The sequence below is a fragment of the Cebidichthys violaceus genome, unplaced genomic scaffold (genome assembly GCF_023349555.1).
Source record: "Cebidichthys violaceus isolate CVI_PGR_0920_01 unplaced genomic scaffold, fCebVio1.0.p SCAF_3, whole genome shotgun sequence".
Classification (NCBI taxonomy): Eukaryota; Metazoa; Chordata; class Actinopteri; order Perciformes; family Stichaeidae; genus Cebidichthys; species Cebidichthys violaceus.
Window position 1 is genome coordinate 5,651,150 of NW_027176483.1, and position 17,500 is coordinate 5,668,649.

Below are 17,500 nucleotides of genomic sequence, written 5' to 3' on the forward strand. Positions count from 1 at the left end.
TTAACTCAATGAATAATCTACAAATTTAAAAACTAAACAGTGGAGTCATTGATTTGTTGCAACCCTAATTACATCCTTTCATTTATTTTTTTTTAATAATTTGACAAATGAATTGAAACAAATGCAGTATCACTGTTTCAAATGATTACAGTTGAATATTGAAGAACCAGTTCAACATTTTGGGAAAGAAAATTCATCGCTTTCTTGCCGAGAGTTCGACACCACACTTTTATCTGTCCGTTAATATGAAGCTAGCGCCAGCAGCAGTTATCTTAGCTGGATAATGACAGGCTCTGGCTCTACCAGCACCTCTAAATCTCAATAATGTGGCCTCAATGTGACACATCCAGGAAGTCACTATGCCTGGCCAAGAAATACGTTTTACCTGTAGACAGAGCCAGGCTTTCAGCCTTCATGCTGAACTAAACTAACCACCTCCTGGTTCTATAGCTTCATATTTACTTTACCGACATGAGAATGTCATCGATCTTCTCATCTTACTCCTTGATTATTCCTTTGAAGTGCTATTAAAGCCACTACATGTGTAGTATGTATAGATTTGTATAAATGTCCACCTTTGGCTACCTGCAGTCATATTATCAAGATACAATTCTTGGGACACTAAAAACAAGGGCTTAAAGCAACACAGGTATCAATTTTCACTAATATTGTTTCATTTTTCTAAAAAAATATTTCAAAGATTGGAAAATCACTTAAAAATTCAACACGTAAAAATCCACCCGACCACCAACTGTTACTGAATATTTGATCCAATGACACTCCCTTAAAATCAAAAGAGGCATCCTGTAGCGTTCTCTGTCACCTTTCCCCACCCATGAGAAGCCAAGGCCAACAGTGGAGATTATTTGCTGAGTGGGACATTGTTTGGCCAGCAGGGACAACTCTTTGTCTCTTTGCTCTTTACTCTGACTGCTATAAATCTGGCCATGAGGGAACCGGCTGCTGAAGAATATCAGACAATGTTTTGGCAACCCTTGCCCCTCTCCCGTTTACTGAAAACCATCTGCTCGAGTAAGGGGAGGGATGGATAGATGAGGAAAAAGACAGAATGAAAGAGAGATAAAGAGAACGAGAGAGACCACTGGTGGAACGGCACAGATTTGGGTGTCTTTGTGGGACGTCCAGAGGCAATGCCAGTGTTATCTCCCTACTCCCAGACCTTGGTGTACTGCAGTATGAAACACAGATAGTGAGGACGCTCCCTTTTAGGAACTATATGTTGTGCAAGCGGAGAGCAATAAGCTGATATTCCCTTTTCCATAGTTGCGGGATGACTTGATTGAGCAACAGTGGGAATATTAAAAATGTAAATGAAACGTTATGACCTCCAACGATAGAACAACACTTGGCATCTATTCATTGTAATATAAAATGATGGATGAATACATTTATTTGCTAGTTTTTCATAAACAGGCAGTTTTGTTCCACATTAAGTCCAACAGCACTAGAGGGCGTCATGACCAGGCTAGCGTTTGTCCCACTAGCTTCTGTGACTCAATGCAATCTCTAATTGAGGATTTGTTTTAACGGTCTTCTGAAATAGTTAAACGTGTTTATGAAGTTTACTATTCATATTCTAACATAACGGAGTGCAGATCACTTGCTATTAGAATTGTGCCCCCTTTGGGATTTGAGCATAGTTAAACAATGATTCATTTGTTGGTAATTAAAAAGCTACAGGTCCCATAATGGTCTTTTTTTTCTCAGTGCAGCAGTATATTATATGTTTCCTTGTCATTATTATCATTATGTTCGCCCGTTTGGTTTGCATTTAAGGACTACTTTACAGCAGCAGAACGTCTTTTCTTTTATGCTGACCTCCAGTGCTTTGCTACAGTGATGCAGTGACATCACTGTTTGATGTGGTTACAGGGATAACAGTACACACTTTTGACCACGCCAGACCAAACCCATCAGTTTCATCAGTGATACGCAGCGTGGGGTCAGATACAAGACATTTAACATTTTCATCCAATCTTTCAGCCTTAGAATGAGGTAACTCTTAAATAAAGCAGGATATGCTGGAACCTGTGTAGACTAAAGAGATTGAAAATGTAATTATCATAGCCCATAAACAACAATATTACTTTTTGAAAATGTATGATCCCTTTCTTGATAAATGGAGTGAACTGCACCGGAGTCCTACTATCTACCTATTGAGTAAGGTATTGTTCTAGTGCTGACTTTTTTTGTGATGTGGGTTATTAAAAACGCTGGTGTGATTAAGTATGAGGTTCTTTATTACTTCTGGATCTAAACTGGTGAGTTAAATACTAAAGTAGCTGTAGCTTGCTGTGGTTTTTGTCTGACAGCACAAACTAAAAGATCTCCCTCTTTATGCATGACAAGGACGTATTTTTGTCCTAGTAATACAAAGTTACCAACCTCCTCAGGTATGACTGTGATTGATTAAGTCGTTGAGACAGCCGTTTTCCATCCATCTATCGTGGCGTGGCAAAAGATTGACCCCAAGCACTCCATTCAGTGATAAAAGCCGCTGCTGACTCTTGGCCCGCCTTCTTTGCTTGGCGCATCACGTGTGTCCATGTGACAGCCCAATCAAGAAAATGGAGTGCGTTAATGGAGACGGAGATGGCCGCTCTCCCCCATGCGCTAGCCCCTCATCATCTCACCTCCTAACATATTGTTTTAGCAAATGTAACTGCTGTCACTGGAGGCGGGATGGATGGTGTCTTACAGTTAATAGGCTCTAAATCAAAGCCGCAGCATGGACGGCCAATCACAAAGCGGGAGAGCTGTCAACTTAGACCTCCGCTCAAGGTTACCATTACGATTGCGGACGGACTGAATTGTTCTCTTGCTGTCTGTCTCTTCAGCCACGGTTAATACCTTTCACAGCTTTCTCTCTTCTGTTCCTCTGCCATCTAAATCTCAATGGTTCACTATCTTCCACTTTTACTTCACACTGGCTCTTTCTCATTCCACATCTTTTTTTCTGTTTAATCCACTACTTTGGCTGCCCTTTTCTCTCCACCTCCTTCTGTCCTCCCTCTGTATCTCTCTCTACTTCACTATCTCAGTCATTCGACCTCTCCCCGGCTGTCTCAGCTCCCAGTCTAGCTCTACAGTGAGGCTTGTCATGACTCTGTCTTTGTCTCTTATTCAGTTTTTCTCCTCACCTGCCCTGCTGTCTGCCCTTTCCCTCTACTTCCCATTTTCTCCCAACCTTCTCTACATTCCTTTTTAGCCTCCATTCATTTAGTGAAGGACACGTGTATTTTCATGGTGATTGTCTGTCCGCTTCATTTATCCGTGAAGCTGTTGAATAGCAGGAGGCAGCAAGTATTGATGAAACTGTGAAAGGAAGAAGACCAAGGGAATGTGAATGCAGTTGTAGGTAGGTGCAGCGCTCTTAGCTTGTGTGTTGTTGGGCGGTTCTCTATCCAAGGACATGCAAGCCGAGTGAATGCCAATGCAAATCTATTGAAATTCAATTTCAAGTGCTCTTCGCAAAAGCACCTGGCACAGAACATATTCAGGGGTGAATGTCCTCTTGCGCGCTACAGACACTGAATACAGTGAATGAATAATAAATTGGTCAATTGTCAAGGACTATGGACCTCGTCTTTCAAAAAGTGCCCACGTCTGACCTGTGCTATCAACAGGAACAAGGCCTTGGAGCACATTACACAGCCGGGTTTGTTCAGATCAACTTGGATTTACATCGACTTGCATTTGGTTGCATCACATTATCAAGATTATTCTGTTTACCCTGGCAGTGCATCTTCTGTCTAATGGTTTGGCATGCAGTTTAGAACCCAGGAATAGCTGTTGCTAAGGCAACAGCTAATATGGATCCAAATATGGAATCATGAGAGTGAGAAGGAAATACAATCTAATAAATTATATTCTTAAAGCTACACTAACTGATTTTTAATTACTAGGATGCCGAAAGCCTTCAAAAACAATCTCACAGAAGCACAGCCCTGATCGTGCATTGGCTTGGCAAGTTGTTAAGCTAACACGTTAGCAAACAATTGCCCAATATAGCAGAGACAGAGCAACATTAGCATTAGCCTGTTCCAGACCTCTGAATTGCCACCCACAGATTTGTTCAGCGATTCAGATCGTTCTGGTGGTGTTTCCCATATTTAGAAAAATGACTGACTAATCAAAGCTTAAGGATAAAGAATGGGGACGTTATTTTCTTACATAGCTAAGTAGCTATCCATCTACATTCATGAAAAACAGCAACAGAGAAGCAGCTGAAGTCATCTTACAGAAATGACTCTTGACTTTCTGGCCACTTGATGCATATTTGTTTGCGTTTTAGGTCTTGTTTGGTTCACCAATTCCAGAAGGCTGCAGTGTTTCCCTTACTCTACTCAACTTTCTTCATTAGTCACTTATTTCCTTCCTCTTTCCTTTGTTTGATGTTAGGCAGATAAGGTACACACTGTTTTATCTGGAAACAGCCACATAATATTTTATAAACGGGGAGTGGTGAGACCCAACCTTACAGTCTACCACAGAATGCACTGGCAAAATAACCACAGCAGTAAGCTTAAAGTGGCTGAAAGCTGAATAGAGCTGCAGGGTTGGGTGAGCGCTGCGGTAACTATTTTTTCACATGAATCAGTCATTGTCCATTGGGACTCTATTCAGATATTCTAGCTGATTAGACCTGTGGTCAGGTTGAAATTGGACGGAGCTATGCTGTGATTTATTGGATGGCACCAAACTCAGTGTAGCCTACTAATTATCTGGGAAATCGAGGGGAAAAAAAATGCCCATTCCAAGCTGGAACGGCACCAATAATCTAATGAATGCAGAGCGGGTCCTCTAACCACTTGACCACAAAGGTCATAACGATGCAGATTGTCTGACTTTACCACGTGCACCACGAGAGTGAGGGAGTCCTGAGAAGATGTCCAATCAGGCAAGATAAATGAAAAACTGTAGGTGGTTTAATGTAACAAATATACTGTATATAGGCACATCAGAAACACATTACACACACTGCATAGTTAAGAGCACAAGGGCTTGGACACCCATGGTGTACTTGCACGGGTGTTTTCACGTATTTTGTCTGATTGGACCTCTTTGTCAGAACCGTGTGGTAATGTATTGACTGTGCTTTGATTGTTTGGTGACCCCATGTAAGTCCCAGCAAACCGTTGCCCAACTGAGCAGAGGTTTAATCAGCCAAACTAAATGAAAACACCTGTGCGCAGTGTGCAGCGTGTCTTTTAGATGAACTGCTTTAGTGGCATGATTCTTACTCTACAGTCTCTATTTACAGCGTATACAACTCCTAGTATGCTCAAGCACATTGATGAACTGAATGACCAGAAGAAGTCTGGAGTAAGGCAGTCAAGCCGCTGTGTGGAGTGCTTTACTTCGAATAGATTGAAAATCGAGTGGTGCAACCTTTAGTGCTTCAGCGCCCGCCTCTCATGGACCCTCTGCTTTTCGACCTCTGTCTCCCTCTGATGAAGACAAATAGCCCTTTCCCACTGGCTGCATAGAAGCTTTAAGGAACCTTCTTTCGCGAGAACCAACTAGGACACGCTGCACAAGGTGGTTCCCATGCAAGCTGTGAGAGACACCCGAACCAGGCCACAGTATAATGCGGGGGATGTCACTATAACGGTGCTGTAAAGATAGTCTGCGTATTGAAAATCAATGAAAAATGTCCACCCAAGATAGCGTTGTTTTAGCAAGTGCCCTCCAAAGAAATATGTTTGTGGTGACAAAGCCGTCTATTGGCCGTAGTAATTATTAAGGTAAGGAGGAAGTCAGTTGATGATGTAAAACATCAGACTTTAACACAGGAAACCAACAGTCAACAAACCCTTTTCTTTTTTTTAAAAGCATGAACCCAATCATGCCCTAACCTAAACCACGTCTTTATTATTGTAACCATGGCGTAAAGCTCCCTAACCTTGACTAAGTAGTTATATTAACTCAAACCATGAGCTTTCCCTGAACTAACCAAACTTTAACCATAGCATTGTTATCATGTCATCATATCACACAATCGTAAAACAGATTTATTCATCAACAGTGGTTTGGAAGGATTTTGGAAGGCACAGACAATTGATGTTGCTGATAGAGGGCTTGTTGCGAAAATCAGTCTGACAAAGTCGGATCATTTTTTTAACCAAGAAATCTGCAGTAACTACATGTTAATGTCGTCTTATCTCTAATTATAAATTAATGAATGCCAAAGTCAATTATGGTTCGCTCCCTCGTCTTTGATGAATTCAGGAAGCTCCCAAACATCAACACCAACTTTGTAGAACCCGGCAAGACAATAAGCTCGGCCAGCTAATTTATTTCTGTAATCAGAAGGCGAGCTGGTGCAACAACAACAAACATGAGCATCGACAAATATGATAAATAAGCTTAATGTTCGTCACATCAGAATATCCTAAACAAATTACAACTCTTTACTGTACATACAATTAACTTCAGCTTCTCCTTTTCCTCGTCTTTGTCTGTCCCTTTCAAACATTTCAATACTGTCAGATAAAGTGAAAACTATTATTTAACAATGTGTGTCTTCCACATGTATTCAGGTCTTCACCTTAAATGAGTCCTAACTTTTATTCCACACCAATTCTGGACTCCCACTCCTCTCTCCAAGTTACCAGGAAGCATTATACTGTATATCATGGGATGTACATGGGATGTATGTAAGATTTTGCGCCATAGTTTAGAAAACATTCCTTCCACCATGGATAAAAATGTTTCGGACAACGTCACTAATACAACATAAAACTATTACCTTTATAATGAGGCCTTTAACAGCTCGTTTCCAGAGGGAAAGCTGATGAAGCTGTTGAACGTCACTCAGCTAAAGAGGTTTGAAAAACAAAATCGATCATTAGGCTCTGAAGTTGGGGTTTGAGGCTTGAGGTATCAATGCAGAATACTGATTAATAGTACGGTTTTATCTGCACCACAAGTAAGTTGCACTGTTGTAAAAGCAAACCACATCTAAACCAGCTTTGTTCTCCCCTTCCTCTCCTCTCTTTTTTCTCTTCAGATATTGACGAGTGCGCTGAGGGGAAGCACTACTGCAGGGAGAACACCATGTGCGTTAACACCCCTGGCTCCTTCATGTGCATCTGCCATACGGGCTACATCAGGATCGATGACTATTCCTGCACAGGTGAGTTCCTCTGCTGACCTTTTGACAGGCTGGAATCAAGTGGAGAAGGAGAAGGTTTTCTCTTCCGGCTTTGTGAGCTTCAGCTTCCACAGCAACCATTTTGTGCAGAGAGTTGCTGGCGGACTCAAAGTATGTACAAATAAGGACGATATCGTGTTGTTGTATGGGTGTGGAGACGAGGAGAGACACGCAAGTATAAAGAGATTCAATAGGAAGATATGTCTTCACTGCAGGTTTCTACTGCATTGGCTTTTAAAGCATTTATAGACCTACGGAAGGTTACTGCCAGATAGAAATGATTTAATTAGCACCTTTAGTTATACACTAGAGGATGATATTTGATTTCATTATGATAAATTCTGCAGCAAAGAGACGCACAGACTTCTAGAGACAGAGAGCGGAAGAGGCAGCCAGACATCCAGATATAAACATAGGGAGCTATCAGTGTCAGAGTGCAGTGTGAGACAGAATAAGGAAGCCGTGTAATAGAAAATCATGCAACGGCAGAGAGACATAGTTGTCATACAACACCTGTAGAACACACTGTAAACCCTAGCCATGTGTTACACCGCCTCTCCCTTTTTCTGTTCGTCATATCCCAGACGGCGCCTTCTTAGACACACTTGTGAATCTGCCACCCTGTAATTATGCACGGTCTGTTCATTAGATATGCGTAGGGATGAATGTCTCAGTTTGATTTGCTCCTATTGGATTTGCTCTGATTACCAGCACCACATTAAAATACAACACACACACGCAAATCAATAACAGCCACTACTTTATGATTCAGCATAAGCTAGCAATAGAGAAAAGATTGAGCAGTGAGAGAAAGTGTCGAAGCAATTTTGGGTTACTTTGTGTAGATTACGAAGCGCATCTATCTCCCTAAATTTGTCAAAAATGTTGATTTGTCAAACTCTGCAATTTTGCATATTTATTTTCTAAAAAAGTATTAATATGAATCTCCAAACTCTACTATATTGTGACATAAGCTAGTTGTATGTCATATGCTATATTTGCATCTCTGAGCTTTTCAAAAGCTTTATGCTTTGAAAACTTGAAGATAATAAAAAATAGATTAACTTCAGGCCTCTTTGGAAATGTAAAAATGTGTGTGGACTTGCTGCCGTGATTGTGTGTGTGCGTGTGTGAGTGCACAGCCTTCGTCTGGTGTGTGAATGCACTGTGTGCGTATGATAAGCAGAGAGAAAGCCACTGAGAACCTGAGAAACAGAGAGGCTGAGTGGAGGCGGCAGACCCATTTGTTCCTGATCAAAGTTGAAACCAAAGTCTTTTTCAAAAGCAAACCAAATCAATCTAAAATGATTGCTTGGATGATTCGCGGCCTTTGTTCTCTGTCTGTGTTGTGGGTGGTTGTGGAAGTAGCCCTGCTTGTTCATAATAGCTTCTTCCAGTTTGTCATCAGGTTAAGGTAGAAAGACAAATGCATATATGTATTAGAGAAAATACCCATGTACATATTCCTGACTGATCAGGCCAATTAGCTAAACAAACCACATGCTTATTGTTTTGATATAAAAAATCAGTCTACATCCGTCACCCAAATGGAGCTAGGCTACTTCACAAAACAAATGACAGCATATTGTTTCGTAACCGATTGTTATTTGGGATATGTTATGCTTTTAATAAACAGCAATAGGGGAAAGATGCCAGAAAACAAAAGCAACAGAGTTGCAACAAAGTTCACTCAGGTTGGAACCTTGAATATTATATTTATTAATTGTATTCAACTTTAATTTATCCAGGATAGTCCCATTGAGATTTTGAATCTCTTTTACAAGGGTGTCCTGGTCAAGGCAGCATCGTAAATAAAAAACACACAAAAACAGACAAAACAGCAAACAGTTAAAAACAACGTAAAAACAAAAGAGTCTTAAAACAAACCAGAAAATTCCATTTCAGGTTCTGAATCTAGCACAAGGGAATTTTAAGCTTCAGGGAATAAAACTCTACAAAGTTTATGCATACCAGAAAGTCCTCGACAGGTGCTTTAAATCAAAAACTTACTGTGAAAGAACTTAGAAAACCCACTTCTCTCTTCATCAGATAAATATTATATAGAAAGTCTTAGAGTTTTTGGAATTTTCAGCGTATGAAATAGGAAGTATAGAGTCAGACAGGAAACACAGAATGACTTTGTAAGGACTATTGTAAAGTCACCTGTAGTACAGCGTCTATTTAAAGTTATGGCTTTGTGATAATGCCAACTGCAGGGCCACACGTAGAGTAAGTTACATAAAGAATCGGAGTCAGTAATCCTTCCATAATGTAATGTCTCTGTCCTTCATCTCGAATAACCCAATATCCTTCCATGCATTCGCCTCGTTCCTTACCAATTGTTTGCTTGTGGAACACGTTGCTAAGTAGCTCCCTGTGTGCATCATCTCCGAAGAGGAGGGACCGTGCGAGACATTTCCTCAGTGTCAGTAATTAAAAAAGCAATTTGCACCAATGCAAACTAATTCAGAGGCAGCAGAGTGAAGGGGCTGGCCGCCGCCTGCGCTGTGCGCCGGAGGATTCAGGCCCGCAGCCTTCCTGCCGTGCCATTGGAGTTTGAATTAAAGCCTCAAGACTCAGTGACACAACGAACAGCCGGTGAAAACTCCCATTTCCTGCTACATCTGGGACCCCTGTAGAGCTTCTCTCTTCCCCTGTCAATAGAAATCAGGAAATAATACAGCATAGTTAAGGATTTGAGACTTTGTCTCTTTTTGTGAGCAGGCTTTTGAAATGCATAAACAAGTGAGCAGTGAGCTCGAGGAATAGCTATTCCATCTCCTTTCATGTGCTCTTGTGATTTATTTAGAGAAAGAGACCTCCTTGCTGAGTCAGTCTTTTCCATATTGTCTTTAGCAGCCACTGTACCTTATGTGATTTCACTCACCGTGTTTTCTCTAATCTTCTGAGCTCCGGGCGAGTTTTATTGTTTTACTCATTTGTCTTTCTTCCACTGTGTGCTCATTCCTGCGATTCACAATGAAGATTAATACCCTCAAACCGAATGGATTAAACTGTGTCACTAGATTTTATGTAGTTTCCTATTAAAATGCCTTCAAGTCGCTGTAGTGGAATACACAGCTATGCGTCTCCTTATAAAAGTCAATTTGTGTGATTAAACCAAAGCTTATTCAGGGGCTTGATGTAATGACTTTTTCCCCGCTTCAGTCAAATTGCCATCGCATTCTCCCGACAGAGATGTTCTCCTATCAGCTCCCACACGTCCACCATCACACAGAGCTTGATACTACAGGCACATCTCACCTCTTAGCCTTGAAGAAATTATGGAAAAATGAATAAAGCTGGAACACACACCAGGGTGCTTGTTCTTATACGTGTTGATATGCCAGTTTAGTGTCACCTCTCTTGCCCTAGTGGCAGTAATTGACAATAATAAAAGGGTAGGTGCTAAGCTAGTAGCTGCAGGAATCTACTGTTTATTAATAGCAATTGAACATCTGCCTCTGTTTGAAAAGGTACCAAAGGGAGTGCTGATTCCTCCAAGTTGCCCAGAAGAAATATTACAGCCGTGGAAGGAAACATTAAACCGCCCCCTTCAGTACCTATTGACATTGTACATTCGCATGATGTACGAGCATCTTTATCATCCTCAATGGCTTTCACCAATTAACGAGTCGCAAATTCAGCAGAAACAATGTCCCAGTATTGATATCCATATTTCCGCGTGCAGTACAGTGTCATATGAGAACCAGCCTGCCTTGTAAAGAGGATTAAGTTGACTGTAGTTCATTTCATGGCTCAGTGTTTATGTGCAGAATGGTGGATTAAAGGACTGATCCGCAGATTTAAGGCCGGACAAAACTGCATGGAGCCCTATATTCCTCCTCAGCTTGTCAGGGGGTCAGCGAGCTCAGACAGAAGTCTGTATGTTACATCAAGACCACCTGCAGCGAGAGGGGGGGGGGGGGGCAGGTTCAGATCCCAGCTGGTGGTCTGACTGGAACACGTGGACGTCATGTACTCGTCTAAATGAAATATATGTCCGGACGCGGGGCAGGCTATAGCGGAGCCGTTAGCAAAAGAAACATCCCCAACTTTCTTTTGCCCCCTTCTTTGACTAGCACTTTATCCTTGATCTTGAAGGTCAAGATTCCTCCTCTTTTCTTCCCCTCTTCCTACTCTTCGTCTTTTCCCCAAAGTGCCTGAGGTGCTCCTCGCTCTGTGAGATTAGCAGCTAATCCATGAAAGGTAGCGGATTGGTTGTGCTCACCCTTTGAATGTTATTAAAGAAGGCTGTCCTGAGGTGTGCGTATATGCTAGGTGTACATGTGCATGCGTGCGCTTGTGTGCATGCAGGGTGTGTGTCCTTGCTCTAATCCTGTGATAACCAGACCTGGGCCCCTGAGGCAGAGGAATGGAATGGATGAAAGGATGGACAGGGGCCAAAGGTGGAGCAGGGGGGTTTGACAACAAGAGAGATCAGAAAAGAAGACTTTCAGCCTGACTACTCAAAGGATATGGCATGGGGGAGGGGGAGGGGGGGTTGGAAAAACAGAGTTTTTGCTCTATTTTCCGTCACATCCAAATATTCGGCTTTGATTTAAGCATGGGCAGTTGGACTCCAGGAAGATTAGCGGCAGCCAAGGCCTCAGCTAATGGGGGTTTGGTTAATAAACAATAAACAATCGCAGCTTGTTTCGTGCTTTTGTATTTTGTTCCCATCCTCTTTGTCACCCTTGCAGACAAGTTTTCCCTGACAAACGTATCATACGATCCTCGTCCTTACTGGCTCGTAATTGAGAAGTTGAAGTCGAGGCCACAATGTTTTCGGGAAAGCAGCCTGAGGTCAGACCTCGCTGAGGCTGCTGTTGTTTTGGCAGAAGGTGGAGGGAGTCAAGCAGGGGGGGAAACGGCCAGCTCCAGAGAGACATCCCTGGTGACAGGTTGTTCATAATTGATTGTTTGTCTGTCAGCAGCCCGAGCAGCAGCAGTCAGCAAGGAAATACCTGCCTCACACTAACACACACACACACACACACACACACACACATGCACAAAAAACACCTGGCGGCTCTGCTGCCCTGTCTGTTCAGACTGACGGCTGGCTGTTCCCTGCTCTGGCAGATGTGACCTTGTGAAAAGAAGCCACCATATTCTCTTTCCTGTCCCCTGTGCCCCTATTACTGTTTTGATATGCCCATGAGCAGATTTTAATTCTGCCCAACAGCAGGTGAGTGTGTGTGCGTGTGTGAGATGCAGCAACAAGAGCAGAGCAGCGGGCCCTCCTAAGTGCCCTTCAATCCATCTCACACACATACATCACACCCTCGATGGAGGAGCTCATCACAATGTCACTTTCAATTTGGATGAGCCCACGGTCTGTTCAGGAGATATAATGGATTGGATGACGGCAGGGAAATAGATGATGCGGCTCAGGTCTCCTGCAACAAGCATTCACTTTTCTGATCCTCTCACCCTTCAGGTGCCATCTCTCAGTCCTCGAACCCTCACTGTCTTTCACAATGGCATGCATTTAAAAAGCCCCGAGTTGTGGGGAATTAACAATATGTAGGTACTGCATACACAAAGTATTGTATCTCTGTGGTTGAGGAAGGCTCCTGAGATCTGCTTCATGCCTGAACAAAATGTGCAAGAGGAAACGGCTGAGAGAATAGAAGGCATTTCTATTCCCTGTCAGGCGCAGTGTGGCCCAGAAATTCCCTAAAATAACGAGAAAGAGGGCAAACTGTTGCCCCCGGATTAGCAGTGAAGTCTTTCTGTATGTGTTTTTTTTCCATGAGTGTTAACCTTTTGTAAGAGATTCACTTGACTGCGTGTCCTTTCGGCAGCCTTTGAAAGTTCTCTCTGCACTGTAAACACATGGTAATACGAAATGAAAAAAAAAAGTCTGGCTAAATCACTAAATGTTTTCCAAATACGAGATCGCTCTTGCAAAAAGACTTTTCATGATCGTTTTTTGTTTTGCACCCTTTTGGGATACGGAACTATTAAAAAGGAAAAAGAAGATTTCAGAAGGTTAAAACAAGTGCACAAAGTTTTCTGCACTTTAGCTAATGTAGTGCTCGGTAAGCAAGTATTTATCAGAAAGCATTATTTATGTGAATCTCCAAAAACGATAGACGAGTATTTTTCTTTTGTGTGTCTCAGAGGGATAAAGATCTGCCTTTGTGTTCAGGGGCAGACGAAGGGCGGGCCTTAAAGTGCTTGTTCATACAGCAGGAGAGACGGCTTAAATGATTTACAATTCTTTAACTGTTTAGTTTACATCTTGAGCCGGCACCAGATGAGAATTTCCATCGCTTTTGCAGTGAGAGTATCTCGCTTGCATTAGGGATTAGAAATAAAAACATAGGAGACATCTCACCACGTTAACAAATATGGAGGCCCCACAATAAGGCCAGGATGGTTCAGTAAGTCAGTGCACTATGATGGACTCCAGTTTAAGGAGGGTAAACATTCATCCGTGGTGCGAAAGGTTTGAAACAGCAATAGAGTCTGTAACAGAAAAATGGGGAATTATTCAAAAAGAGTCAAGTGTGTTGTCTGGTGTGATACAAGCTATAAACTACTGACATCATGCACCTCTTTGACAACCGAACATAATGTTATTTCAAATCAGTAAAACATTCGGATCCAGCAGATGATGTTTTTTTTTCAGAGCTCGCGGCTTCTTGACAATAATGTTTGAAGAAGAAACACCACGGTCTGATCTGATCATAAAAAAAAACAAGAAAACTTCTCCCTTGCAGCTTCAATAAGGTTACCTCATTCCATTTTTTAAGAGGCCTATTAAAACATTTTGTTCAGTTCTGTAAAAGATGGCAATTAAGTGTGACAGTCCTTATCATCCATTAAATGTCTGTCTTATAAATGTAACACAAGATTTGGGATGTATAATGACAAGAAGACCACTTAAAAATGTCCACCATTAGCAACCTGTAGCCTTATTAATGCTCTACTTTCCTTTATTTGGGTTGCATTATCCGCCCTGCATGAGAATATGATGGTAACAAAGGCGCTAAACAGTTTTAGTTCCATTTGTGTTAGAAACACACATTACTCTGTGGAGAAACATGAAAATGCAGTGTACACTGTATGGCTTTATAATCCCACACCGGGTATTATAATCCTTTCATTCACCTGTGCGGGTTTACAGTAGATAGTATCTGACCTTATGGTTCCATCAAGATATTTTAACATATTTTTGACACCAATTTGTAATTAGGGCCTGAGCAACTGACAACGTCGGGCCGCGAAGGCCCTATTGAAATTCAAATACACATAGTACATCGGGCGCATATTTGGGAGACTTGTCATACTCAAAAACTCACCAAATTGTGCACACTTGTAAGGCCTGGTGAATATAGCCATCTGACATAGGTTGCATATTTGTGTGTAAATAAATGGCTCTCTAATGCCCCTTAGAATTTGGACCGTTGGTGACCGCACGTCACGTAGCTCCCTCGATGGTGACTGTATCACTTGTGACCTCCCTGTACTAAAACCTCTCTATCTTTTGAATGCTTCACTTTAAGTAAAAATGTGCAGAGAGACTCTTAACATATTGTGCTATGATCTGGGAGAGGTTTAAAGCTTGCAGTTACATCATTCCTAAAAAAAGATTTTTAGGCAAAGATTTTTATTTTCAATTTGTGCTGTGTGCCATCCTAATTTAGTCTTAACCAGTAACATATATACTGATAATTACACATCTGAACAAATATCACAAGTGTTCCCTTTATTTTAATACCAAAACTATTAAAATAGCTCTTGCAGTTGTAAAAATATGCTCATTTTAATATGGCTGTGCAATTTTCGAGCAGAGGCCTATAAATAGACCCAGGGTCCAAGAGGAACCAAGGTTTGAAGAAGACTCCAGGAAAACAATCCCTACATGGCCGTCAAGTAAATCAGAAGTTTGGCCAGTGTGGTTGAAACTTGCATCACCTTCATTCAAGTAAAGTCTCTTGGGACCATGCTCTAAACCATCCCGGAAGTCAGCAATTTTGATTTTTGTGTCACACATTGTCCATTTGTAGTCACTATACTTTAACGAACTCCTCCTAAGGAATTTGTCTGATCCTCTTCAAATTTGGTCAGTAGCCTACAATCTGAGAACCTTTGTGATTCAAAATTATTAAAAACTTTACGTTTGGTTGAATGGCCTAGCTGTAGCGGGCGGCTACTTTACGTGATTCCCCATCAAAAAAGCTGATGTAACTTGTTCCAAATGGTCCTAAACTTCCCTTGCTTGATAACACTCATGGCCTGAGGATGTCTACGAGCTAATTTTCACTTTTTCAACGGCATCCGATTTACATGACTTTTACAAGATGTGGTTTACACTTGATATAGAGCAACATAATGCATGTTTTGCGAGTGTTCTGTATCGCCACACAGTGAATACAGGACACGGCGGACTATTTGCAAAGCATAATTTCCAGTGTCAGGCAGTCCATGCGGGGAAAAAAATTTGACTCGTGGTCACCCCCGACGTGCGGGAGGATGCGAGGGCCCGTTCATCGCTGCTCGCAGCTTTAATTTATTTTGTAACCCTAGTACATGTTTCTCTGTCATCAAGTATTGATTTTCCTATAAATATGAAGACAATACACTTTTCCTCCTATTATTCACACACTACACCTGTTTGAACTTGCTTTCTGCTTTTTCTCCACATTGACTTTATGTTATCAAAAGACTATTTGTATTGTTTGATTTTTATAGTAGTCGATTATTCTCTAGGCCTTCATTACATTTTGTCTCCTCTCCAGTTAGAGGGGAAGATATTTGTTCTCCAGTTGGATGCAGTATGTAGTCATGGGCTGTAGCCATTAGTCAAGCTTGTCAGTGCGATATTCATAACAAACCATATCACTAACTCCACAGCAGCACCAGCGATGAGAGCTTGGGAGTCGCGGTCCTAAGGGGACAGTTCGTTAATGCTTGTGTGAAACTCACAGAAAACATTTCTCTTGGTACTTAATAGCCAATTGTGCCATTGTACAACACTCAAACTAAAGACCAGCGGCTCATGAATGCAAAATACAATGCCTCATTACTGTATACGTCTATGTGCAAATGCAGGAGCGTATTGTCAGTCGTTAACTCAGATTCATCATTGAGACCAATCCATACTGCATGTTGTGCCAAAAAATGAACAACAAATTACAGCAAAACATCTGAAACAATGTTTCATGACGGATCACGGTGGGAGATAGAGAAATGGCTCGTCCTCCTGTCGGCTGTTTGTCACTGATGTGTTATCACCAGACTCAGAGCTGTCTAACTATCAAGTCATTTAATCCAAGACTGAGTCTCAAATTGCTTTCTCTTAATGGAAAGCAAAACAAATTACCAGCCAGATCGATCATCCCTCATATTTACAAGGACAACATTCAGTATTTTTTAATCAAGTGTTACTTTCTTGATAGTGGGCATGTGAAGATAGGAGTATAATAACAGTTTTTGAACCATGGATGAAACTAGTGTGGAAAGAAGTTTCACTGCTGAATTTTTCCACATGCTATTATCAGACTGTATATATAACAAGCTTGTTTGCGGTGACGCCTGTTGTGTTGTTTTTTGTCTTCAGAGCATGACGAGTGCCTCAGCGGTCTCCACAACTGCGATGAGAACGCCCTGTGCTTTAACATGGTTGGAGGCCACAGCTGCTCCTGTAAGCCGGGCTACACAGGCAACGGGACGGTCTGCAAAGGTAAGCAGCACCATGTTAGTTTAACATTGGAAGGCACCAAAAATATCATTGCAGTGGGGAAACATATGTCAGACAGTCTTTGCACTCCAAATAAAATCTGCCACAAAAAGGGTCTCTTCCGAAAGCACAACTCAAGTTATTAAGAATCATCCATCCAGAAGAATTTATCAGAAATGAAGGACATTTTGCTCAGACGTGGCGTCATTAAATTATTATATAATGAGCAATAAAACATGAAAATGGAACTCATCTTCAATGTCACGTATATCAAATAATAAACAGTCTTCTCTCTTCAGGGAGGCCATTAAACACGCCTGTTTCTATAGCTAATGGTAATGTACCAGAACGTAACTGTGCACACAGATATCTCTGACTTTTAGTTAAATTCTGCTTCACACAAGGCTCTACACTGTAGTTGTTCTCTGACGGAAAATCCATAATTGAGGTTTTGTGACCACCTTCTCTTCTACACGAGAAACAATTTGAACATCATTAATATTACACCGTAATCTGTTGTGAAAAATACAAAATAAATCAATCTTACAAAATAATTCAGGGATGCCCTGTAAAAAAGTCCCGATTAAAGATATTTCTAGTGAGCAGTTTTTCAGGCATATTCACAAGTC

The 17,500-nt window shown here is 41.5% G+C and overlaps 1 protein-coding gene across 1 annotated transcript in view; it reads left to right on the plus strand.

The window, feature by feature from the left end:
- The window catches only part of nell2a (neural EGFL like 2a), a 73,887-nt gene that overhangs the window by 32,809 nt on the left and 23,578 nt on the right, over positions 1-17,500 (plus strand). Inside the window, exons 13-14 of the mRNA XM_068723293.1 lie at positions 7,034-7,159; positions 16,752-16,874. Of these exons, the coding sequence (XP_068579394.1) occupies positions 7,034-7,159; positions 16,752-16,874 (249 nt within the window). The remainder of the gene's footprint in view (positions 1-7,033; positions 7,160-16,751; positions 16,875-17,500) is intronic.